The sequence below is a fragment of the Acanthochromis polyacanthus genome, chromosome 2 (assembly GCF_021347895.1).
Source record: "Acanthochromis polyacanthus isolate Apoly-LR-REF ecotype Palm Island chromosome 2, KAUST_Apoly_ChrSc, whole genome shotgun sequence".
Lineage (NCBI taxonomy): Eukaryota > Metazoa > Chordata > Actinopteri > Pomacentridae > Acanthochromis > Acanthochromis polyacanthus.
This window is the reverse complement of record NC_067114.1, coordinates 4,678,951-4,705,018: the sequence shown is the minus strand read 5'-3', so window position 1 is coordinate 4,705,018 and position 26,068 is coordinate 4,678,951. Positions and strand designations below refer to the sequence as shown.

At 37.6% G+C, this 26,068-nt stretch overlaps 2 protein-coding genes across 6 annotated transcripts in view; one reads left to right on the top strand and one right to left on the bottom strand.

Annotated features, from left to right (window-relative positions):
• scml2 (Scm polycomb group protein like 2) overlaps positions 1-17,991 on the bottom strand; it is a 36,942-nt gene extending 18,951 nt beyond the window's left edge. For 2 of the 5 annotated variants that reach the window (XM_022200019.2, XM_022200040.2), the window contains exons 1-7: positions 17,863-17,991; positions 11,548-11,616; positions 11,254-11,322; positions 10,281-10,351; positions 9,366-9,600; positions 7,037-7,125; positions 6,004-6,247 (exon numbers count right to left, since the gene is read on the bottom strand). In XM_022200019.2, the coding sequence (XP_022055711.2) occupies positions 6,004-6,247; positions 7,037-7,125; positions 9,366-9,600; positions 10,281-10,351; positions 11,254-11,322; positions 11,548-11,569 (730 nt within the window). In that variant the 5' untranslated portion in view covers positions 11,570-11,616; positions 17,863-17,991. Of the gene's footprint in view, positions 1-6,003; positions 6,248-7,036; positions 7,126-9,365; positions 9,601-10,280; positions 10,352-11,253; positions 11,323-11,547; positions 11,617-13,000; positions 16,786-17,858 lie in introns of those variants that run through there. The other 3 variants (XM_022200033.2, XM_051941363.1, XM_051941361.1) reach the window with 3 other exon arrangements.
• Positions 17,992-22,023: 4,032 nt separating this feature from the next.
• The window catches only part of cdkl5 (cyclin-dependent kinase-like 5), a 65,225-nt gene continuing 61,180 nt past the window's right edge, over positions 22,024-26,068 (top strand). Inside the window, exons 1-2 of the mRNA XM_051941405.1 lie at positions 22,024-22,370; positions 25,641-25,988. Coding sequence (XP_051797365.1) covers positions 25,952-25,988 — 37 coding nt within the window. The 5' untranslated portion in view covers positions 22,024-22,370; positions 25,641-25,951. The remainder of the gene's footprint in view (positions 22,371-25,640; positions 25,989-26,068) is intronic.

Genomic DNA, 26,068 nt, shown 5'->3' with positions numbered 1-26,068 from the left:
TAGTTGAGGAAATAATAAATCAACACATATTGATAAAGAAAATGTGGAAAAATTGGGCTAAATTGAAAAGTCACAACTAATGGCAGCTTGTCTTTTGTGTGGTTTTTTTTCTGCCATTTTACTGGACAGACCTCATTTGCAACCTCACAGCGTCCTGACTGAATAAGGAAAATGAAATTAAAAGATCCTAGATTCAGTTTGTATTTGGAAGGACTGTTTTCAACAAAATATTAACTTGCTTTTAAAGAAAATTAAGTGATGTGTGGCTCTAAAAATGTCAAAAACTGACATTTTCTTTAGATGTTAGGACACTAAAAAATAAAATGCATAAAAGTTGAATGGTTTCGTTACTTGAAGAACAACATAAACGTGATGAATGCATCTTAAAAAAGGATCTCTGAGTGTCGTAAATGTGCATGTGAATCCTTCTCACAACTTTGCTTTTACTAAAATGAATTATCATTAACACCATTAATCTGACAAGAATAATTCCAAAAAAATCGGAAAATGTTAAATTCATTAAGTTCCTATTTAGACAATTTCAATGACACACTCAATTATTTTTTCTTTAAATAAACTAAACTAGCTTTGATAAGCATCCAAGTGACATTTTTAGGTATTTAATTTTGTTTTTGATAGTATTAGATGATGTACAAACACAAGAAGCTTCAGAGGATAAAATCCTGAGATGTGGACGAACAAAACGAAATCTATGATTGTGGTTTCGCCCCGCTGCTTTGTCACATCTTTAAAAGAGCAAATGGAGTCGAGAACAGCCCAAACTACCACACATTTAAAAAACACAGCCTGTAGTGATGTAAAGCTGCGCTAATATATGATAAAAACATCCGAAAGTGGAATCTGCTCAGGCGGATTGGCCGAGTCTTGAGGGAACCGAGTCGACTCTGAGCGGAGGTCAGCGCTGAGGGTCACAACCTCGCCGACAAAGCCAGCCAAGTCAACACAAAAAAAACACGCCAACAGCAGAATAAATGAGATTCGAGCCTCAATATTCCCAAACTGACTTTGTTATTTGTAATTTTCTCTTCCTTTTGAACAACAGAACAAACACATTCAAGCGTCTTTAAAGCTCGAGATTCTGCAAAACAACAAATTTATTAAGAGTTCAATTACTCAAAGGAGAATTTACTGTGGAAAAAAAACACTATTTACTTTTATAAAAAATAAAAGAAGCGTCACTACTGGGAGTAGAAGGTACAATTATGACATTATTTCATGATAATTACAATAGAATCACTTCATTTTCATTTATGCTAATTCATATTTCCAGGATTTATTGTCAATAATCAGATAAGATCCTACATGTTAAAGTATAAAAAAGTATATGAAGCAAATAAGATTATCTTCACTTTACCTACCGACTGATTAAAAAACTGCTCATTTTAGTTTATCTAAAGATTCAGTAATAGAACGGCATTTCATTTTGATTTTTGACATTTTGCTGATTATATGTCTGTAAATTTATCCAAAAATATTTTTGAAAAATTGTGTTCTTACTTGTAACAGTTTTTTTAGACTACAGTACTTTACTTGGTCTGAATAACTGATCTGAATACTTCTTCTACTAGTGTTTGTGATGTTTGGTTAAATGATTTAACATCCACTATTAATAATTAACTTCCTGTTCTGCTGTGATCTGGGTACAGTAAATATCAACCACTCAGTCATGTGGTTAAAGATCTGCTGCCTTGATAGTTCTACAGTTTAACGTGTCATTCCAGTTCATCGTTTATAGAAAACAGCGCTCATGATCCACTTTTTAAAGTCATTCATCGAACAAAAATGAAGAGTTGCTGGTTTTGTCTTTTCAAATGTGAGGATTTTTTGGATCAAATTGAGTATTTTGAGGGTTTTTAGACTGTTGGTCAGATAAAAACAAGCAATAATTTGAAGACTGTGGGTTGTGGTTTAGAAGTCTGATCACTGGCGACCGTTTCACCGTTTTACCTCGACATTTTAAAGATTAAGCAATAAATCTGTTAATAGAAAAATCTCAGCACCCTTTATTGGGTATGTGATCATATTTGGTAACTTCTGCACACATTAAATACGGCGTAGCTCCTGCCTCTCAGTGAGGTGGAGAAGCACGTGGTCTTCACTCTAGCTTACAGAACACAACATCGTGGCTTTTGACCAATCAGCAGAGGCCTGGAACTTTCTGTTTTCTCCAAAGTTGGAAAAAGATGGACTTGCGGATTGGTCCTCAAAACGTCAAAATTAACCATAGCTATTTGACAAAACTCACAGTGATGATACATTTCTTGGATTTTTTTTTTAGCCGCTAACAGACAAAGAATAACATATGGTGACTTCATTGACCTTGACTTTCAACATGAAAATTAACAAGACGACATGGTCATCAATATCCCCCGCCACATGTGATGTCTATGAGTCTATATCCAAAATAGTGATCAAGGGCCATAACTCTGTTAAATATTATCGCACAGGTCTCATTTTCAAACTTGATCAAGGTGTCCATGGTGTGAAGCTACACTCTAAATTTCGTAATCCTAGCTGTAATAGTTTCCGAGAAAAGCTGTCCCCTTCATATGAGTCTATATCCAAAATAGTGATAAAGGGCCATAACTCTGTAAAATATTATCGCACAGGTCTCATTTTCAAACTTGATCAAGGTGTCCATGGTGTGAAGCTACACACTAAATTTCGTAATCCTAGCTGTAATAGTTTCCGAGAAAAGCTGTCCCCTTCATCTCGGACGGACGGACGGACGGACGGACGGACGGACGGACGGACGGACGGACGGACGGACGGACGGACGGAGGCCAAACCTATATCCCCCTTTCCACTTCGTGGTGGCGGGGGATAAAAATGTTGAAAAAGTCACAAAAGAAAAAAAAAGTTTTATGTCCTCCAACAACACTCTAAGGTTGAAATTTTGAAATTTTGAATGCCAATCCTCAAACTCTGACTGATATGAACCGGAAGAATAAACTCCACAGACTTTATAAACGTCACAAAAAATTGAACAGCTGATTAAATTCAGTTAACTTCCCACTACCAAACACTAAATACACAAACTTTGTCGTTGTCACATTTGGCATTTCCTCTGCAGCCTCACAGTTTGGTACAAATCTGTAGCTTTTTTAAGTTATTTTTTTGGCTTTATTAGACAGGCAGGAAAGTAGGGAGAAGACCTGTAGCAAAGAGCCGTGAGCTGGAATCGAACCCGGGCCGCTGCAGCACCTGTTCATGGGTCGTCCACTCAATCAGCGGAGCTACCTGGGTGCCACAAATCTGTAGTTTTAAGTTAAATATATGCACATTCAAGTAAATAAAGGTAAAAGTGTGTCATGTATAAAATATTATCTTTAAGAATTATTACATTTTTACAAAATAAACTAAAAAATGAATCAAATAAGGAGTTAATTTGATCAAAAGCTTTCGAGACATGCTCTGACGTAAAGTGAAAACTGCAGCTCCAGACACAACGAGGCATTTTAAGCTGGTCTGAACAAGGCCTCTCTGGTTTTAAAACCTGGAGCAGAAACACAACATCCAGCCTTTGAAAGCTTCAAGGCTGACTAAAGAGAGAAATGAGAGCACAGAGCAACCAGGATGATGTTTCCCTCTCATTCATTTCTTGTTTCATTCACAAAGTCGCCTCCACTACTCTGCTGTCTGCCTGTCAGCAGTCTGCCTTTAATGATGGCGCTGACGTCAACATCTACGCTCTGCTGCCCTCCAGTGGTCAAAATGTAGACTGTCCACAACAATAACAACCACAAGAACCAAAGAAATTCAGAGTTTCACTGCCCCAAGCCTTGTACTTGAGCATTTTGTGATGTTATAAAGTCCATCAATAAGATAAAACAACCGTATTCTGTATGTTAACCCTTTGAACTCACAGCTGGTTCTGGGCATTTTTGCTACCGTCACATTTTTACTCGCTGTGGGCTCCTTTTTTACAACAACATAAAGTCCTGCACCTTTATGAAAACAGCACAAGCATGGCTATAAGTACAGAGAGTTCAAACTGTCTTTTATTTGCAGGATTACAAGGCAAAATTTAAAAAAAAAACAATAATAGGGTCAATATTAATTGAGGGACTTGAAATCCATGGGATACATCTTGCATACATTTTTATTAAAAGTACAAAAGTTAATGTTTTTTTCTGTTCATTATGATCATGTCTTTACAAATTCCATAATTATTTGTTATGGAAACAATCACTTATTAATAAAAATGAGCGGATATCACTAAAATGTCAACTAAATAACCGTCTGAATTTAATAATTAGCACCTTCTAATTAGCTAAACTATAATAAAATGAGTTTATTCAAAAACTGTTTTTATTGTGTTCTTTTTATTAAGTGGAGATAATCATGAGCGATATCTCTTTTTTGGTAATATGTCAAATTTTATACGGAAAGTTGTATCTGTGTCCCAGAAATCACTCAACTGGTTATAGGCGGCCATGTTGATTTTAGGCCTGAAAACAACAAAAATGTAGCTTAGCCGCGCTAGACCCATGCTCTGAAGACGCAAGGGTCTAGGCACGCTCGACAGGGAGGGAGGCGGGTTAAAAGGTTGTCTATCAAATCACTCTGCAGCAATTGGGTAGGTATACAACCAATCAGCGCAACGAATAGGCTCCTAGAGCGCCGGAAATCAGAGGACGCGGTTGCTCGGTGAAGCCTTATTTATACAGTCAATGGGTGAAGCTCAAGTATATTACAGACATGTTAACAGAAAGATTATTCAGAGTCGGTGCTAATGGAGCTCAACGACTGTTGTTTTTGTTGTCGACCCTGGCAGAGAATTCGTTGCCGTGGGTTGTTTAGCGTGGCTAGGCTAGTTGTTTCCGGTTGTTTCTGTCAGAATTGTCGCGCCTCTGTCGTCACTTAGTTACGCCCGCCTTCTGACTCTACACTTCATGGTGATTGGTCCGGCCAGTTTTAGGAGCATCCAGCCTCGAGCCTTATGGAGGGTAACTAGACCCACCCTGGTAGAGAATTAAATTCGTTGCCGTAGCAAAAATGTGAATTATGATACAAAAAGTCACGCAATTATATACTGACCCCAACCTACTTTTTTTCCTAAACAAAGACCACAATCACAGACAGTTCTGTTCAAGGACTGTTGGAAAGTTGAAAATGAGACGAGTCCTTCTGTTTCTGCATTTTATGGCTTTCTTAAATAGTGTACTTTGGTAGATCTTTTAAAGATAACATGCTTTTCACACCTATTGTAGGATTTTATGGTTTGCAGGGTTAAAGGATAAACATACAAACCTCCATCTCAGTCAAGAGCTCACAAAGCCAAGAAGGCATCATATGAATAATCAGTTCAGTTAATTAGCTCGTTAATTCATTTCACTTCACACATGTGAGTGTCAAGTGAACTCATAAGTGTGAAACTCCCTTTACTTGAATGCAAATGTCCTCCTGAGAACTGAGGAAAAAAAAGTATGTTTCAGTTTAACTTTTTTGGTGATTTGTTGCCTTTTTGAAGCTAAAACCACAACTTAGATCTCAGATTTTAGATTTTACAGCATGTGTGACACTTCAAAATCAAAATAGGCTGACGAGAAAACAAGAACGTCATTCCATTTTCTAATGAAACTAAATTAAACTGAACATGAATTAAGCTCTCAGGACGCCTGCATTTTGCTGCAGTCCCCATTTTGTCGCAGCATGAAAACAAAGTTTCCCTCATCTCACCCAATCACATGAGATATCATTGGAAAGGTCAGGATGTCTTCTATTGAGCACATCAGGGGTTAGTAGGATAGCTCTAGTGAGTCAAAAACAAATGTCCAGCACAGAGGACATAAACGAATGGGCTGGTCTCAGAAGGCGTCACAGTGATCTCAATTGCAACAAAATTATCAACATGAAAACCTGCTGAGTGAGAACAAGGTCTGCTAGTTTCTGCTAAATGTTGAAATCCCTACTTCCATGAGCTGTTATAATCAGACAAAATGCATAACAAGACAGAACATGAACCAAAGCAGCACTCACAGAAGTTTCCGGGAGGCTGTAAGCTGTGTTTGGTCAGGGTGCACCAGCCCACGGGGAAGATGTCTCTGGAGTCGAACGGACACCAGTAGTCGAAGGCGCCCCGCCAGCCGTCAAACATGACGAAGATCTCCTGACCTCTGACCTCCCCCACCGTGGCTGGACAAATCAAGTAGGGGTTCTTCCTGTCCACCGCCTCCAGCTTCATACCAGGCTGGAAGTAGTTCTTAGCAGGACTGGCTGGTTCCTGAACACACACACGCATATAAATAAACACACAAACAAACAAACAAACACTGCACATTCACAGCTTTTGTGAAAACAAGTGAACCGTGAACATAGAAGTAAAGTGATGCACAATAAAAACCAAAGTCTGCACTGCATCAATCAATTGTAAAAGTGTTACATAGTTCTATACATACTTTTTACACGTTTTTTTTTTTACAGATTTGTAATAAAACAAAAACTTCAGCATCATTTTATGCTTTTTCAGGTGAAATATTTTTCTCTTTCTGACCTTTTAGACGCATTAAACACTGCAGGTATCTACTGGCATTGTGTCCAAACAACTCCAGCATGAGCTTTGATTTGTGAGTGGCTCCCCCTTGTGTCTGTACTAATTACTGCAACAATCAGACAAAAAATAAAACTTTGCCATATCTTTATATTTTCCAACCTGGCTTAAAAATTTAGTCAACTATTGTGCTTGATATAAAACTAACTGTATTTATTAGGTGTAGTAAATTGTGTGTGTGTTTTCTTTAAAAGTGTTTATCATTGCTGTGTGTTGTTTATTTCATTGCTGTTTTTGTAAGTTGACTCAGTGTCCTTGTCACCCTTCAGTGATTTCCTGACTATGAATAAATGTTGTATGAATGAATAAATACATGTAAAAACCCTGACTTTGAAACAATAACGACACCTTGTTTTCACTGTTTGTGCACCTCAGGAACATTTGCTCACAATGTGGATTCACTCGCAGTATTTTTGGCAAAATTTTGAATTTTTAAGTGTTTTTTTTTTTGTTTTTTTTTACCTTTTTAAAAGCAGAGGCGGGGGCCATCTCTGCACCGCTGAGCGTCCGCAGGAGGAACATGGGCCACGAGGAGGCATTCATCCTGAAACCTGTGAACAAGATCAACATCATATGTTTACAATGAGGCTTTATCCCCTTTACACCTGTGGGAGTATAAGAGGGAAACGTTGAAGATCAGTGAGCAGTGCGTCTTTCAGGTACTCTTGGATTTCTGTAGAATTTTTACATCAGTGCAGTAAAGTATTTCTTGGGTATCTTGATTTTATGCTGGTCAGGTCTCTGACGAGGTTTAAACTAGATATTGTTTTGTCAGGAATTACTTAAAGGCTCTTAACTAATACAAAGAGGCCTTTTGAATAGAAGACATCTGGATCATGTCACAGCATGAAACATGCAGGTAAATAATAAAGCTAATGACACCTGAATTCCATTTAATTGCTTCAGTTTTAAGGTCCTGGTAATAAGCTACATCCTTAGTCATTTTTTCATTTAAAAAGATTTAAAGCAAAATTATTTCTGTCCAGACGAGCATTTTAGAATAATTTCAGAAATAATGTTTGTCTATACTAGGATCAGTATAGAATTGCAGGACTTTTTGTATCATAGGTGACATTTTTGCTGTTTTCAGGACTAAAATCAACATGGCCGCCTATAACCAAACACCACATGATGTTTTTACAGAAAGATTCTTCTAAATATTCTATATACAATTTATTAAAACTGAAATTGAAAGTTATTTATAAAGATATTGTAGTAAACCTGTTGACTACTTTATATTAAATAAGTCAGAAAGCCTTGGAGTCTGGCCAGTCTTTTCTTCAGGAGGAAATGACATCATCTGGAGCAGGTCATGTGATCTGGAATTAACACACTTCCTTGAGAGGTGTTTTTGTAACGGGGAACTTAGTTGAAAGTGATTTCTCGGACACAGATACAATTTGCTATTTTCCATCTAAAATTTGCTACATGGTCAAAAGAATAAATTTGTCATGATTATCTCACCGTAATAAAAAGAACACAATCAAAACTATTTTTAATAAGCTCATTTAATTATTGTTTAGCTAATTAGAAGGTGGTTGTTACTAAACTGGGATCGTTATTTAGTAGACATTTTTGTGATCTCCAGTCAAGTGATTGTTTCCATAATAAATAATTCTGGAATTTTAAAGACATGATCATAATGAGCAGAAAAACATTATTTTTTTTACGTTGTGTGTGTGTGTGTGTGCTGGTAAACAGAAAACAGAGTGGGGTGGGCTGCTTGGTCGTGGAGTCATGTGACAGGGGCGTGACGAATCGGAGCAGAGAAGGCAGTGACTGCAAGGAGCCAATGAGGAAGCGGACATCCATGACTGTCCACCTTTCTCCTTTCTCAGTTTGTACGTCCTCAATTTCTCTCCTCCTCGCCTCTCGGTCACTCCCACAAGCAGAGGAAAAACGAGGCATCCTTCAGTGAGATTCAGAGCAGTCATTTCAAAGCGACCTCCATCAAATCTGACACATGCTGCAGCTACACCGTCTGTGCTTTGCTTTGTTACAGCCTGCTGCTGTATTTCATGATCTCTGTTAGAGGAGCAGAACATTATCCACGATGTCTAATTTGAATTTATTTGCAATGCAGCTGAATGTGACGAGAATATAAGATCTCACATTATTTAACCCTAAAATGATGCATGACATGAAATTATGCAGCACAAATAAAAAGTGACATGATTTATGCCTGATTTAGAGAAATATGACGGTATATTTATGCACCCCTGCTCCCCACATGGTTTGTATGTTATGTTACATGTGCAGAAGAGACTCATCGGATTCCTCCAGGATACACCTGTGCATCCTCTATCCTCAATATGCATTTTTGGAGCTGAGACCTACTTCAAGATGCCACATCAAGACTGATTTCCAGATCACTGACAGAAAAGAGGAGACAAGGAGGCTCAAAACGGTAAAATGAATTAAGCTTTTTGTTTCCAAAAGTCTCTGTTTTTCTCCGTCTACACTTCATCACTGCAAAAAGACTTTCTGAATATCTTTACCATGAAAAATTTGTTACATTTTCAGTGATTTAAAACTGTATTTCAGCATGGACAAATAGCCAAAATGGATGTCGTCAATGAAAAAAAAACTGACTGAGTATAATGGAGCTGTAGTTGATGTTATTGTGCTTTTCCTGCTACTACAAGTTCAAATGTGAAGAAGGCCTGTGATTCTACTTGCTAAGAACTAGAATTACCCAACTTCCAGTTCAAAAACATGCACTAGACTGAAAAAACTCCACATAAACGCTACAAAAAGCTCAATCTTGTACAAAAACTTTGACTCCTCTCACCCAGCGGCGGCTGCAGCATGTCTCCGTTCCTCTCGCAGGTTCCTATTGGCTGGATGTCCGACGAGTCGACCAGCCGCCAGAAGTCGTTGGTGTTGTCGCTGCCGTCCAGACGCAGGCGCAGACGAGTTCCCATCATGCCCATCACCGTGGCGATGCACACCGAGTTAGAGTTGCGAGGATCCCGCGCCTCCAGTTTCATGCCGGCTTTGAAGTCATTGGAGGGAGGAACTCTGGACTGAACGGGGACAAAGAGACCTTCAGTCATCTCTGCTGGTTCAACCGGCTCGTATTATGTCAAAGGTGGGAATATTATGCAGACTGGAAGCTCAAAATGACCGTAAGAAGGAAAAGCCTGCCAATAATCTTCATTTTTGTTATCGATAAGAACTTTCTGACTCATTTCTGACCTGTTTGTTCCTTTTGAAGATAAAAAATTGTTAAAATAAGAGTCATAAATATGATCTTTTGGAATAAAAGACTAAACATAAATAAGAATCTCACAATGTTGGTCACTAACAGGTGTAACCAGCAGCATGAATTGTTTGCTTTGGGCCATTTTCAGCTCTAGATTATCAGAAATAAACGTCCAAACTAACTGAATGAAACAGCAAGACTCAATCTGAACTGTATTTGATTTGTTTTTGATTGTTTTTGCAAAAGAAATGGAACTTCTTGGCACAGAGAAAAAAACTAAAGACGCTCTGCAGACAACATTTGCGGTGGTTTTGGTCTAACACTAGGAAAGATCAGCAGAGTAGTTCTTTAACTAGGCAACAACTATTTCTTAAACAGAACAGCAACAACAATTATCAACTCAATTAAGACTATAATTATTGATATTAAAAGTAAAGGGAAACACTTGAGGAAGCAATCCGAACAAAGGGACCTTAAAACTGCATTTTAATGATCAGATACCTGTTTGAAGCAGGTGGGGGACGCTGCAATGGAGGAGGTTTCTCTCAGATATTCTTCCCAGCTGAACGGTTCTAGTAAAAGAGATTTTTTTAAAAAAAGTGAATTTCTGATCACTGAGACACAGATGCAGTTACAGGAAGTAGTGAAAGAAAAAAACAGTAAAAATATCCCTTTATTATTATTATTGACTAGAAAAAAACATCTAATTTAGTGCTGCAACTAATGACGCATCGACTAATCATCTGAGCGCGATACGTCATCAAAAGCGGAAGTGAGCGCGCAATGCAACAGAAATCACCCTCCAATTGGAGCGCGGAACACGGACGGACATCGACGCTGCATCGTGCATATATTATGTATGCACGATGCAGCGCTGATGTCCGCGTTTAGATACAGCTGTATAGTAAACGCTGACATCCGCGTTTACGATAGATCGCGGATGTCCGCGCTGTATCGTGCATACATAATATATGCACCATGCAGCGTCGATGTCCGTCCGGTTTCCCCGCTCCAGTCGGACGGTGATTTCTGTTGCATTGCGCGCTCACTTCCGCTTTTGATGCCGTATCGTGCTCAGATGATTGGTCGACACGTCGTTAGTTGCAGCCCTAATCTAATTATCAGTTTATCTGAGTAAATTAAAAACAGTTAGCATGTTTCTACAATGGATTGTAACTAAATAGAGAGAAAAATGTTCATCTTTTTTTGTACAGCTGATAAATCTGCACAGCGTAGGAGAAAGACAGCAATAAACGTTTGCACAAAGAGAGTTTAAAACATTAGTGGAAGTCCTCATAAACTTGCAAACCCTCCTGAACTTACAGCTCAACATGTAACTTATGAGTGCTTTTCTTAACCTAAGAAGACAAAACAGGTGACTGATCTCTGCAAGCGGTGAATCCTAAAAAAAAGTAGCTATTAATTCAGAAAGCTTAATGATAGGATCAACAAGGCAGAGATGTGAGGAGCCAACCGTTGGATTTGTCGAGGGCAGAGCCTGCTGTGATGCTGCTTCGTCTCTCCTTCTTCTCCTCTTTTTGATCTGAAATCAAAACGGTGATTGAAGCGCTCATCAGAACTCAGCAGCTTCTGATGCACAGGCTACAATTACTGCTAGAACGAAGCCAACCAAACACTTCTGAGAGTCTCAAACACCAAAAAATAAAAATAAAAATCTAATTAAGTTGTGGAAAACATGAGTAAGGATTTTGATCTTTTCTGCGATGTGTTTGATTCGTGGTGTTAGCAGATCTGACAGCGGGTTTACCTCGGTGTGGTGTTCGGCCCATGATGACCGCTGCAGCTGGAGTCAGATCTTCAGGGACCTAAACAGACACTGGAGACAACACGGTCCAGAAACATCAGCCACAATACGTGCAAAATCATTGCTCTTCAATACATATAGATGGGCACAGCGTTATTTGCCACAGCAAGAGGAATCTGTGCAACATCTGAATCTTCACATGTGGAAGAATCTGCACAATATCAGCAGAATTTACGTGACATTTTTGTTGATGTTCCCAATGCATCTGCAGCATCACTTTTGCTGCTGTAACGCTGCATTTTCCCATTATAGGGTTAATAACGCTGATCTCAACTTATCTTATTCAAATCAAATGGGTCAAAATATAACTGCAGGACTTGTTGCAACATAGTTAACATTTTTGCTGTTTTCAGGCCTAAAATCAGCATAACTGCCTACAAACAAACACCACATGGCATTTTTACAGAAAGATTCTTCTGAAATATTACATTACTATTACTATACTACTTTATATTAAATAAGTCAGAAAGCCTTGGAGTCTTCCAGTCTTTTCTTCAGGAGGAAATGACATCATGTGGAGCAGGTCATGTGATCTGGAATTAACACACTTCCTGGAGAGGTGTTTTTGTAACGGGGAACTTAGTTAAGTGATTTCTCAGACACAGATATAATTTATTTTCCATATAAAATTTGATATATTGTCAGAAAAGAAATATCTGTCATGATTATCTCACCTTAATAAAAAAACACAATCAAAATCTTTCTTGAATCAGCTCATTTTATTATTGTTTAGCTAATTAGAAGGTGGTTGTAATTAAATTTGGACTGTTATTTAGTTGACATTTCAGTGATATCCAGTCAATTCTTATTAATAAGTGATTGTTTAAATAATAAATAATTCTAGAATTTGTAAAGACATGATCATAACGAACATAAAAAAAACATCCCATTTTTTTACTTCTCATAAAAATGTATGCAGGAAATATCCCATGGAATTCAAAAGCCCCTTGATTCTATATTGACTTTTCTGTTTGTCTATAAAATGTTTCCACAATGTTACATAGTAACAAAGCAAGAACAATGCAACATTTAGAAAATGAACATTTTTAGAGAATTTCATACAGCTTTTAGGAAAAACATTCTGGGAGCTTCAAGAAAACTTCTAGTACGTTTCTAGAACAAAAATAATTCTTGCTGGGACTGTTTTTATCTTAACTACATCCTCTCTAACATTATTTTCCTGTTTAGTCTGTTTTATTCTTTTTTAGCCCATTTTTATCTTCTGCTCCATTTTACTCTTTCAAGTTTGATTTAAACGACGTTTTTATTTTGTCTGGTATTTTTTTTGTATGTCAGTGTTTGAACTACTTTCTTGCACCTTAAACTTTCTTGTAATGTTGTGATATTATTGTTACTGCCAACAAATCCCATAAAAACACCAAAAATCAGCACTAACTCAGTCCTTCTCGTACTATCTGTGCAGCTGAACTCTGATAACCTGCTGCTGTTCGTCCTATTAAAACACGATGATCCACTCGGCTGACACGTTCCTTCGTTACCACGCTTCAGTTTACTTTGAGCCGATCCTTCTTACGCCACCTTCATGCTGCTGCACACACACACACACACACAACAGGATCAAATGTGTATTAATCCACAGCTAAAAATAGTCCCCAACAAACACAAGATTCTCTGGTGTTTGAGTGACGTTTGCTGAGGCTTCAGTGCTGCAGCTGTTTTAGGAAATGACTTTGCTTTTATTTGTAATGAAGTTAAATATATAGAGCAAATAAAAGTTGGAAAATACTCTTGGATTTTAAGGGATTTCAATGAAATTTGTGGAATAGAAGAAAAAATAAATGATCTTTCCTTAAAACATAAAGTCTTGCTGCAGTTTTTTACTTCAGGTTTAACTGTGCTGCTGTAACAAGTAAAAGATTGTAATATTATTTACATATTCTAAGCATAAGATGTAATCTGAGACTCACAACTAGATCACAAAAGTCACAAAGAATGCAGAAGATCCCAATGAAAACATGGTTATTGTTTGTGTTGCTATAAATCTTTATGAACTCCTCTGGTCTACAATGTTAAAATTAGCAGCTTTGCAATGTTTCTAGGATTTATTCCAGATTTGACTAGCGAGTATAAATGAAATAAAACTGTTACCACACTGTTTATGCTGAAAATCAGGCCCAAAACTCCTCATCAGGTCTACAAAAGAACTGATCAGCATCGTCCTGCTTTCTGCAAAACCGGCACAGAGCTCAAAACCAAGCACAAAAACAATCCACAGCAGCGAAAAAAAGCAACACATTCCAAACAAAATCCCCAACAAAAATGGCAGGTTGAAACCTCCCCAGAAGCCAGACAATGTCTCCTTCCCTTGTGCTGCAAAGTTTGGAGCATCTGCAGCGTGTTGTGGCCGTCCCTCCCTCTGGAGACCCCTTCTGTCTCTGCAATGAATCCCTTTCAGTCCGGAGGAGCCATAAAGATTCCAAGCTGCCATAAAAAGCCATTAAGACGTGTGGATGTGAGACGTCTGCTGGCCGACATGAAAAGGATTCCAGCTCAGCTCGTCGCTTTGCTGCAGACCGGCTCAGTGTTTGCTCTGCTCTGTCCGCCTCACTCAAGAGGGTCAGACAAAACTGCCCTGCAGACCAGGAAGCACTTAATTTTTACGACCTCCATTTCCACCACGGCTGCCACTGATCTGGGATTAGCTTAATGTTCACAAACCTGAGCAGTCTGAAAAACGGCCGGGTGTCAAAGTGTTAACTGTGTTTGTTTGTTTTATGCATTACTAAAAGCTGCTCTGTTGTTTACCGAAAATTTCCCAACAAAAACGTTAATAATCTAGTTAGACTGCATTATTTTACTTTTTTTCAAGGTATGGTTTTTGCGCAAATAACTTGGATTTCACTGTGTAACTTCACAAAGCAGAATTATAAAACCATTAAACTGAAGCTCCGTTGAAGATGTGCGGAATTTAATAGAGCAATGTTTGATTTCATGGCTAAATAATTATTCTGTCAGTTCTTTTTGCAATTAACAAGCTGAGTCTATGTCAAAAACTAATTCCAAGAGCCCAACAGGACAAAGTAGTCTTTAAAAAAAAGCTAACAATATTCAACATAGAATGAAATAAAGCAGCAGATCCTCACAATTATGAAGCTGGAAGCAGCACATTACAACTTATGATCAAAACTGTTGCTTCTGTTGACCAGTTACCAATGAAAGAAGTGATAATGTTATGCTCTGCTTCGGCTGCAGCACTGAAGCAACAAGAGCATCTTCATCTGTAGTGCTGTTCTGCTGACTCCTTTCTATTTCACATCTATAAAACAAAACGTGTTTCTATCACTCCAGTGAATGTTTCTGCTAAAATGAGTGGAGTTCTTATGATGTCAGCATGAGGCTGTGCTGCTTTTCTGCGATGTATTAGATTGTAAAGTGAAAATCTTAGAATGCGTAGCGTAAAAATTGAACTGATCAGAAAAACAATTAGCTGAATAAGTGATTATGAAAGCAGATGCAGGTTAAAGCAAATCCTCATCTCTGCTGTTAGGTGTTTTTGACAGAAAGATTCATCTTTTATGCTTCTAACAGTTATTAAAAACAGAAGAAAGCTGCAAAGTCTTGCATGTGAAAAGACAAAAGCTGCAGATATCAGCATTTTTGCTTCATAAATAATCAACTCAAAAAGTCCATCTCTAACTGAAACTCTACAAAGTGACTGTAAATGTGCAGGTTTATCCTCCAGCGCATTATTTCCTCTTTTGTTTAACCAGCAAGTCTAAAACCAGAAACATATTGACAGATTCAGTTCCCTGTCATATAAAGAGAGTAAATTTTTAACCTCAAATGCCAGCTGAATAATCGAACATGAAAATAAAGAAATCCTCATTACTGAGGACCTGCTGCTGCGGTTTTTGACATTCTTACTGTATAAATGACAAAAGATTCATCCTTAACCAAACTGACACTGATGTAAAACTGAAATTCTTGCATTTAACAAACTATAAACATTTTCACTTCATAAATAACGACCAGCTAAAAACATGAATCTCTAACTGAACTCTGCAAAGCGTTGGAGTGATTAGAAATGTGCAGGTTTAGCCTCCAGCACATTATTTCCTCTTTTGTTCGACCAGCAAGTTTAAACCTCAAACATGTTCACAGATTCAGTTTACTATCACATAAAACATGTAAATTTTTAACCTCAAATCTCAAACATTTACAGGTAACCTCCTCAAAACGAGGCTGTGCTGCTTTTCTTTTAGTTATTAGACTAAACATCCAAGAATTTATAGATAAATAATGGAATTAATCAAGAAAACAATTAGCAGAAAAATATAAAGGTCTAAAGAAATCCTCATTACTGAGGACCTGCTGCTGTAGGTTTTGACATTTTTACTTTATAAATGACAAAACATTCATCCATAATCAAACTGCCAGTGACATAAAACAGAAATTCTTGCATTTAACAAACAGTAAACTGCAAATATTTTGCATTTCATGAATAATAATCAACTAATAAACCCATCTGTAACTGACGGAGTGATTTTAAATGCACTCATATTCACTTTTTACCCTCCAACATGTGCTTTCCTGTTTTGTGCACAGGGCAAAAGGGTGACATTTCTTTTTCTGTTGTTTTTAAGAAATAATTTGACAGTAATTGGATCAACCTGCAAGCCTGGACTGAAACCATCCTCTGCTTCCTCTGTGACACAGGACAGTCTCAAAAACATTAAACATGTCTTAAATAATAAAAATAAATACTAATAAAAACAATAACAAAGCTACAAGGTATCATTAACAAATTATACTCAAGCATAAATAAAATGCAAAATGACTTTTAAAAAATTGTCCCAAATAACTCAAAATTCATTCAAAATAATAAAAGTGTGCCCGCAATTATTACATTTTGTAAATTTTTTCCATAATGACCCCTTTAAGGGCGAATTTAACCCTGCTGGTGTGAATATGTCCAAAATGACTCTAGACCTGCTCTCAGTGACTCACTTCCTGTTTTGTGCATGTGGCAAACAGGTGAAACTTATTTTTTTTCTTCTTTAACCCTCATGTCGTCCTGCGGGTCAAAATTGACCTGTTTTAAAGTTTGAAAATGTGGAAAAAAATATATTTTCGCAGTGAAACTTCTGATGTCCACATTTTCAACATTTTTGGGAAATCTTTGAACATTTTTTTTGGTGCAAAATAAAGAGAAATGCTAAAAAAAATACTTCTTAAGAACATTCACAAAGAAAATCTTTTTTTGAATGTTCTTAAATAAAATATTAGTTCACTGATATACATGTAATCACTATAGATATTTTTTAAATTTTTTTGGAAGATTTTTTACTCATTTTTAAAAAAAAATATTTACAAGAATTGTTTTGCCAAATTTGGGGGATTTTTTTTTTAATAATTATTGGAATTTTCTTCCTGAAGGTTTTGCAAATTTTCAGAAATTTGGGGATTTTTTTGCTGAATTTTTGGATTTTTTCAGACAAGGAAATAATATTTTTTGGTGGCCGTAAATGAAGACAACAGGAGGGTTAAGGCATCATTTGACAGTGATGAGATGAACCTGAAGCCATCCTCTGGGCCTCCTCCTGCAGGACAGTTTGGAGACAGAAGTGAGGATCACATTTCTGCAGGGCGTCACCTCCAGGATGGAACTTCTAGCTTCATGTCACACATTCATTCTGCAGCAAACTGTTTATCTTAAACATGAGTTGCATTGAATGGAAAGAAAAAAAAACCCTTAAGAGGTGGAGGAAAAGCAGCAGCTTGCATGTTGGGTAAACATTTCTTTCAGCCATGTGCACAGGCTGAGAGGAGCAGGAGGCTGGACGAGCAAAAGAAGGTGAGAATTAAAGAAAAGTGTGTGACGCATTTTCATTTTGGGTTCTGGTCACATTTAGTGGGCGGGACGGAGCTCATTATTCGGGCTAAAAGCAGCTAACGTTGCATTGTATCCTCATCATAGCAGGCTGCTGCTTTCCCCCGATCCTCTGCAAATCCTCCCCTTCCTCCCTGTGCAGCAAACAGCAAAAGAGCTGAAGGTAGCGGCTGAAAAACTAGAAGAAAAGCTGCACGATTCAGTAGAAACACTCTGCTGCCTGATCTATCAGAGCAAATGGAAGCAGAGAGAGAGAGAGGAGGAGGAGGAAAAAACAGAAGCAGCAGGATCGCTTCTGGTTCATCAACAACTTCCCACCTCAACGGGAAAAACAAGCGAGAGAAAAGCAGAGAAAGCTCGTGGTTTTGTTCGCGTTAGAGTAGTAATGAGACAGGAGCCGTACCGACCGTGTGAACAGGATGTTTTGATGGGAGATTCCTCACTTTCTAGCAGATGCAAGCCGCCATGTTCGCTGCAGCTCCGCGCATGTCCGCCGCGCTCTGCTCCAATTCACATTTTTCCGCTGGAGGTTAGAAAAAAAAATAATTGGAGAGGAAGGAGGGTTATTAGTCATTAGTGGCTTTAATAAGGCGGATATTGTTTGGTGTCGGGGGTTAATAATAAACTGCAGGTCGAGTGGGAACGAAAAGATTCATGTTTGGTGATTTTCATGCAAGAGGAGCTGATGAGATTTAAATCTATCAGCAGGTACTGGAGCAAGAAAATAATAGGGACTAATTATAAAGAGCAATGAAAAAGTGGTAAAATGTGACCATAAAAATGAAAACTGAAAGGATTGATTCATATATATTCATTTAGAATATATAAATATATGTCTGAAAGAACACAAATTTTGTCCAAAATAATGAAAACTTGAACAAAATTGTTAGGAATTGTCACAAATGTGTCAAAAATTGTCAAAATGACTCAAAAAAATCAGAAAATGACTCACAGAATGTCCAATATGATGAAAATTTGCCCAGAATGTCTAAGATTAGTCTCAAATGACTCTGAATGTTCAAAAATGACTTGAAACATTTGTTCAATACGTCAAAAAATGTTAAAATGGCTCAAAAATGTTATAAAATAACTGAAAATATGTGAAAAATAATTAAACAATACTAAGATTAGTCTCAAATGACTCTGAATGTTCAAAAATGACTTGAAACATTTGTTCAATACGTCAAAAATTGTTAAAGTAGCTCAAAAAATGTTATAAAATAACTGAAAATATGTGAAAAATAATTAAACGATGCTAAGATTTGTCTCAAATGCCTCAGAAATTGTCAAAATGACTCAAAATTTTGCATAATGATCCCTGTAGGAGTGAATTTAACCTTGCTGGTGTGATGCAATTTGTCCAAAATGACTGTAAACCTGCTCTAAGTTACTCAGTTCCTGTTTAAAATGAAAAATGCATTTCTCTGAAAGAACTCAAATTTTGTCCGAAATAATGAAAACTTGCTCAAAATTAAGATTTGTCCCAAATGTGTCAAAAGTTGTCAAAATGACTAAAAAAAAATCTGAAAATGACTCACAAAATGTCCAATATGATGAAAATTTGCCCAGAATGTCTAAGATGTGTTTCAAATGACTCCAGATTTTCAAAAATGACTTGAAACATTTGTCCAATAACTCAAAAATTGTCAAAATGACTCAAAAAATTTCAAAAACAACTCACCATGTGTCCAAAATAATGAAAACTTGCCCAAAATTTTTGAAGATTTGCCTCAAATGACTCCAAAATGTCCAAAATGACTTGAAACGTTCAATGACTCAGAAATTGTCAAAATGACTAAAAAAGGTACATAATAACAAAAAAATGTGAAAAATAACTCAAATTGCCCAACAAGATTTGTCCCAGAAGCCTCAAACATTGTCAAAGTGACTCATAAATTGTCCAAAATAACTTGAAATGTGCTTCAAATACTGTCTAAATGACTCATGTATAAAATCACTCAAAATTTGTCCAAAATAATGAAAACTTGCCCAGAATTTTTAATATTTGTCCCAAATGACTACAAAATATCAAAAATAACATGAACCTTGTAACCAAACTTGCTCTAAATTACTAAACTCTTGCTCTTAGATTGATTTCAGTCATTGTTATCTTGTACTAACGCCATTAAAGTATAATAATATTATATATATATATATATATATATATATATATATATATATATATATATATATATATTATTAGGTTTTGTTATTATTATTATTATTATCCAAAAATGTCAAAAACAGCATGAAGTATGTCTATAATAATAATAATAGTAGTAATAACAATAATATTAATGATGATACTAATATTAATAATAATAATAATATAGCTATAAAAGTCATGATGTATCATTAGCTAATTATGCTGAAGCATAAAATTTTTTATACTTTTTAAAAAAAATGTCACATCTAACTCAAAATTCATTCATAATAATGAAAAATGTTCAAAATTACTGTTTGCCCCAAAATAACTTGAAACATGCATCAAATGACTCAAAAAAATTACAAAATAGCTCAAAATTTGTCTGAAATAATGAAAACTTGCCCGAAAGTGTTAAGATTTGTCCCAAGATGACTCATAAATTGTCAAGTGACTCAGAAAATGTCCAAAATGACGTGAGTATAATATTTTAATGTAAAATGTTATGGACAATATACTAAAACATTTTAGATTTTTATCATTAATATACTTCCATGCAGTCAAAGCAGGTTGTGGAGCGTATTTGAACTGATTCTGTTGCAGTTTGATCTGTAATAAGTGTCACATTTCAGATTTTTTTTTTAGTTTGGACACGAGCTCACACGCTGTGGTGTTATTCATTGATGTATGTGGGAAAAAAGTATGCAAATCACTGATACGAATGGTGTAATTCAATGTTTAGATGATCTTTGTAACTTCTAGCATTAAAGTTAGCATTAAAATGAGCTTTTTTAGGGTCATTTTGGCTTATTTTAAGTTGTTTTTTTAATCAGTGAGCATGATGAGCTCTGTCAAATAAGCTGAGGAATGAATAAATGAATAAAATAAAGCTCCCTGGAATCAATAAAGTTTTGTCTTTTTTATGCAAAACTCAAAGTATGTTTGTGTGCAATATATTTAGTAATTTAGAGAAGTAAATAATCTGGTACGTTCACGTGAAATGTGTTGGAATAGAAAAGTAATAAAAGTTCTCATGTTAAATTCCTTTTATGTATTTAACTGAATGTATTTACTGCTGATTATTACATCAAAGAAAACCTTAAGAGATGAAAAATATTCACTGCTTCCTCAGAAAGGACTGAAATTAAAGAGATTCTCCTGTGGTGAAACTGTCACTGACAAAATGTGAAATAATTCCCTTCCAACAGTCAAAATGCTTTTCTCTCCGATCACAAACGTGGTATGAAGTCTAGGTGAGAAAGTTTTTATTTGGCAATGATTTCGACCAACTGTTTCATATTTTATTAGTACGTCTCTCTGTGTGGCTGCAGCTTCTAATGGAAGATGAATATCTGACAGTATTTTACCTCACAGAAGGGGTGAATCAGGCTTCAATGCCACATGAAGAGCTGTTAAAATTCTGTATAGAGACACACGGACTCCATAATAACTGTAATTTCATGTTCATGCTTCTATTCCACTGCAAACCAGAGAATACAGAGAGAAAAACCTCAACATTTACCTGAGTTACTTTGCATATTTAACACAAAAACAACAACTTGCATCCGTTGACTTATGCATCCTAGTGTTGAAATCTTACTTTAAGTTTCTACACGATACTTTATTTAATGCACCACAGTGGGAATTGCGTAATAGATTTAGATTTTGAGCACACTATCACCTCATAAATTAGGATGCCCTGATAAATCCAATTATCCAGTAGGCTTATGTGTTCTAGTGCTGCCAAAAAAGGGTCGTTCTGCATAATAAGTAGTTCACTTTTACTTTGTTAAGTACACTTTACCAGCTGTGGAGTACATCTGCTGATAATACTGGTGCACAGAATCACACTTCACTGCAATATGTTTCTGCATATTTTACTCCTAAATGTGAACATTTTGAGAATAGATTTTTTTTGCACTAAAGCAAATAAAAAACTTGGATTTGTGGTTATTTATAAGTTATTATGCTGTGGTTTTACTGGTCTGGTCCATTTGAGATCAAATGTTGCTCCTTAACTAGAATGAGTTTGACATTTCTGATCTAGAGGCTGCAGTGTTTAACATAAACAATCTTAACAACAACTCCTCATTATGACGCAGGTCAGGTCGACTCTGTGAATCCAATGATTGATTGATTGATTGATTGAATGAATTCTCACTGATTTTTACCAATTATCTCAGCCATGGAGGGGAGGTGCAGGTGAGGCAGAGTGGAGAGGAGCAGCAGGAGGGTTTGCAGTCTGACCACATGAGGACCAAGGATGCACCAGGAAGGCTGATTATCAAACACATTTAATACCAAACAAATAACTGGATTCCATTTCCATCCCAAAGTTTTATTTCATCGAAGCTCATGGTGGATGTAAAAGAAATAGAAAAAAAGAAAAGCAGTGGTGGAACGCGCAGACGTCCGCGTTCCTATTGGCTGCGCGCTGCGTCGCTCAGAGGGAATGACGATTTTTTGCTGCTATAACCAGCTGATGCTGAGGCTGTGAACACGGAGCCTCTGAAGAACTGTTGACGGTACATTGACACCCTGTCATTGGCTCGGTGCCTGCGGATTCGGTCTCATCTCCGTCCAGAGACTGAGTGAGTAGAAGATTTGATCGTGTCACGACGCACAGGCCCCGGGTTGCTCCCCTCCCTCCACTCCTGTCGCTCCACATGATGTTTCTTCGTCTTCCCACATCATCATTTTCATGGGCATGATGCTGTGTGCCTCACAGATTCAGCCTTCTCACCTCACCCTGGCGATACATCACATCTGCAGGTAAATTTTATGTCTTTATTGATTTGTTTTATCCGGCTGCGATTTGGGGGTTTTTCTGTTTCCTACGTGCGTAAAAATGACATCTCACTGTGAGGTTCGTGGATAAATGCTATTTGTGGATCTCGTTGTGCAACACTGTCGTGAACATGCTCCGTGGACCAGACCACGTTATAATGTATGCACTGGCTGCTGTGTAGGCTGAGAAACGCGTGGACAGCGATGGAATGATGGTGCGCTCCGCAACGCAGCGACCAGAGAGACGCAGTTTCGGTGCAGAGAGAGCAGCATTACTATCTCCCCTCTCTCTCACCCTCTCTCTCTCTCCCTCCCTCTCACCTCATATACAAACACACGTACCCTCGTGCACGCGCATGCCTATTAAATTCCCAAACTCACTTATTGGTGGTTTTCTTTTTGCGCGCACAAACCAACAGGCGTCCGCTGCAGGATTGATGTTCTCCTTTCATTTCTATCAATATTCTCAGTGATGCTTCCACCTGATTTCCGTTTGGTTGCAAGGTTGCAAGCTGTACCCATTTTTAGGAGCACGTTTTCCTTGAGTACAAAACCTGCTGCATCCAGCTGCAGGTTTGTTTTGTTAGAGCATTCAGTGAAGGTACAGTGATGGATGCAGTCAGTCTCCAGTGGCAGCGGCATATCTGTAAATGACCAGCCATGGATGGCCTCAACATCCACCTCATCTCCTCCTCTGGAAACACTAGCTGTGTGGAATGTACACTGCATAGGAAAACGCCCACACACATGAGCCAAATCAACATTAAAGTGTTTTTTTCCCCCCTTTCTTTTTGTGCTGCTGAATAAATCACACAAATGAAGTTGGACTGATACTGCCAGAGGCTTCTGTGGTTCCAGTCCAACAGCATTCAAATTACAAAAGAGGCATTTAATAATCGTGGTCAGTTGTTGGATGTGTGACAGGAAGAGATGTAAGCCTTCAGATAGGATTGTTCTTGGCCTTTTTTATTACTACAAGAAAAACTAATAATATTGCATGTATGTGCATGTGTATAGAATATGTTTTTGGAAGCTGAATGTGGCAGCAAAAGAAATATGCGGGTAATTATACATTGGGGAAGTGCAGTGGACCCTATAATAAACCAGAAGCAAAACAAAGACACAGTTTTTGAGCCGATGATGGCCCAAGCTTGAAAGTCAGGGGATCACCAAAGTTATTACAACTCATCCTGAAGCGGAAATGAATCTGTGAGCTAAATGTCATTACAGTTCATCCGATAATTGTGCTGTGAGGCTGTTCTGAAGCACGCAGAGCTAAATTCTGAATATGCTAGCATGCTGATGCAAAGCAGGCGTAATGCTCGTCTCGTTCAAGGTCTAGTTTGCCGTTGATAGTTAACACAGAGGTCCATATGGAGATGCTTGGAGAGCCGATAGCTTTGCAGGTATTTGTTCGTGAACTAAATTAATATTCTGACCTGATAGCGCACCAGATGAAAAGTGGAGGAGTTATTGAAATTCACTGTGAGAGAAGCATGAATGTGTGCATCAAATCTAACACATTATTGGTTGGTTGGTGAAACAAGTCACCCAGCTGGTGGCAGCAGAAGAAGAGTCAGACCCAAATCAGTACATTAGGGACCTATGTTTGTACCAAGAGTTGTGCCAAACCGTTAAAACAAGGACCACTGCTGATAAGTTTTATATTTACAACTGTATAACTGCAAAAAGCACTTCATAATCACTTTATTCAAACCGAGGTTTACAATGATGCTCAGTGCGCTTTATGACCACTGCTGCTGTTGGTTTGGTTTAGATGTGTTTATTTATTTCAGGGAGGGCTGGTGATGGTCACACGCATGCACTAAATAATAAGATATTTGGCTGCAAGACTAAAATATGCATTAATCTCATAAAGTGTTGACACCCCTTCCATGGAGTTAAACAATGAGAATAAATGCAGACAAAAAACAAAACAAAACAGATGTGTTTATTTATTTAGTCATTCTTAGATTGTGTCTGTTTGGTCAGCAAAGAAAGAGTTTCACTGGACAATTGCCACGTTTACATGAAACCTTTAATTCCTCTTTAATTGGGAATTAAAGTTAGTTCCGCTTTAAAATCTCCTCGTAAACACTTACTTCCGAATTAAAAAGTTAATTCTGAATAAACTTAATTCTGAATAAATTACCTGGTTTATTCGGATGTTAATTCCGAATAATCTAATTCCTGTGTACTTTCTATTTATGTATACAGTTAATTCCGCTTTAGGTAATTCCAGTCATTCTGTGCATGCTTGGCTCCTCACGTAGCGACGTACACGTTCTGCGACAGAAGTAGTACGTCATTGTCGAGTTGCTGTTTCAGAACGACAGTAAAAAGCAAAGCGAAAAGCGTGCTTATTAGTCGTTGCTGCATGTTGTTGGGGAAAAGAAATGCCACGGTAAATGGAGTTAGTTTTCTTCCGATAAACAGGATCACGTCCACTCCCTGTCCAATCAGAATCCTTTCCAACACCCAAGCGTTAAAGCGGAATGAAGGAAGTTAAATAAACGTGCGGTCCATGTAAACCTTAATTCAGAAATAATAATTCCATGTAAACGCAAAGCACGAAACTTTAATTCCAAATGAGTTAATTCTGAATTAAAAAACTTCATGTAACCGTCTCCACTGTGACCGTCTGGTTTTCTATGCATAAGACAATAAACCTCTTGAATCTTATTCAATCTTTAGAGGTTTTACTGGTCAAGTAAAAACTCTGTAGGAGAAGTCAGCAGGATTAGGTTTCATCCTCTCGGCACCATGCATATCTTTCACTGGATTTTATGGCGATTCATCCAACAGCTGCTGAGACATTCCAATACATAATAAAATATAACTCTCACAGTGCAGCCAGTGCAGTGTTTCAGGGTCACCTGTAGGATTTATTTTTCTGAGACCAACAGCGTCTACAAAATTTCACGTAATATTCTGTTGACATGCTTCAGCAAACTGCAACTTTAGAGCTGTGAGAAGCAGCTAGGCCTAATAGTGCCGCCATTCATTAAACGTTCACTCTGGACCGTCGGCCGTGCAGCATCCTGCAGGTTGATTGGAATAGATGGGACAGCGATCTATGTGGAAGTCATGCTTAATTCATCCATTATTTAAATGTGTCCTCAAGGAAATGTTGCCTTTCTGTACATCTACGTGTCCTACTTAGCTGCCATCTGTGCCAGGGATACCACCAGCATGCAACCGCCTGTGCAAGCCATGATCAACATATTTTAACACTGCTCTGTCTTTGTCTTCCAGGTTCACTCGTGTGGACTTCTGGATGGAAGTACAAGACGAACATTAAGACATGGAATAAAGTGACGACTGACAAGACCTGAGTCAGATCCGTAAAAAACAGAAACTGACATTTAAAAGATTCAAAATAAGTCTGGAGAGTGAGGAGGAAGCGAGAAGCCATCGTGGAAGAGGAGTGAAGATGGGGTGTGGTCAGACTCTCACCGTGGTTCTCCTGGAGTCATCAGTTCGCCGGTCAAAGCAGGAGTCGCCTCGCTAAACAACCCGAGCAGCTCGTTTCACCTGCTGGAGGAGACCCCACTCTTGGTGATGTGATGAATAAGTTTGAAGTCCTTGGCATTGTGGGAGAAGGTGGGTGGTTTTACAAAGCAGATCTGACTGCATGATTGTAAAAACTAAGGAATGCTGATGTCCTACAACTCTACTCAGAG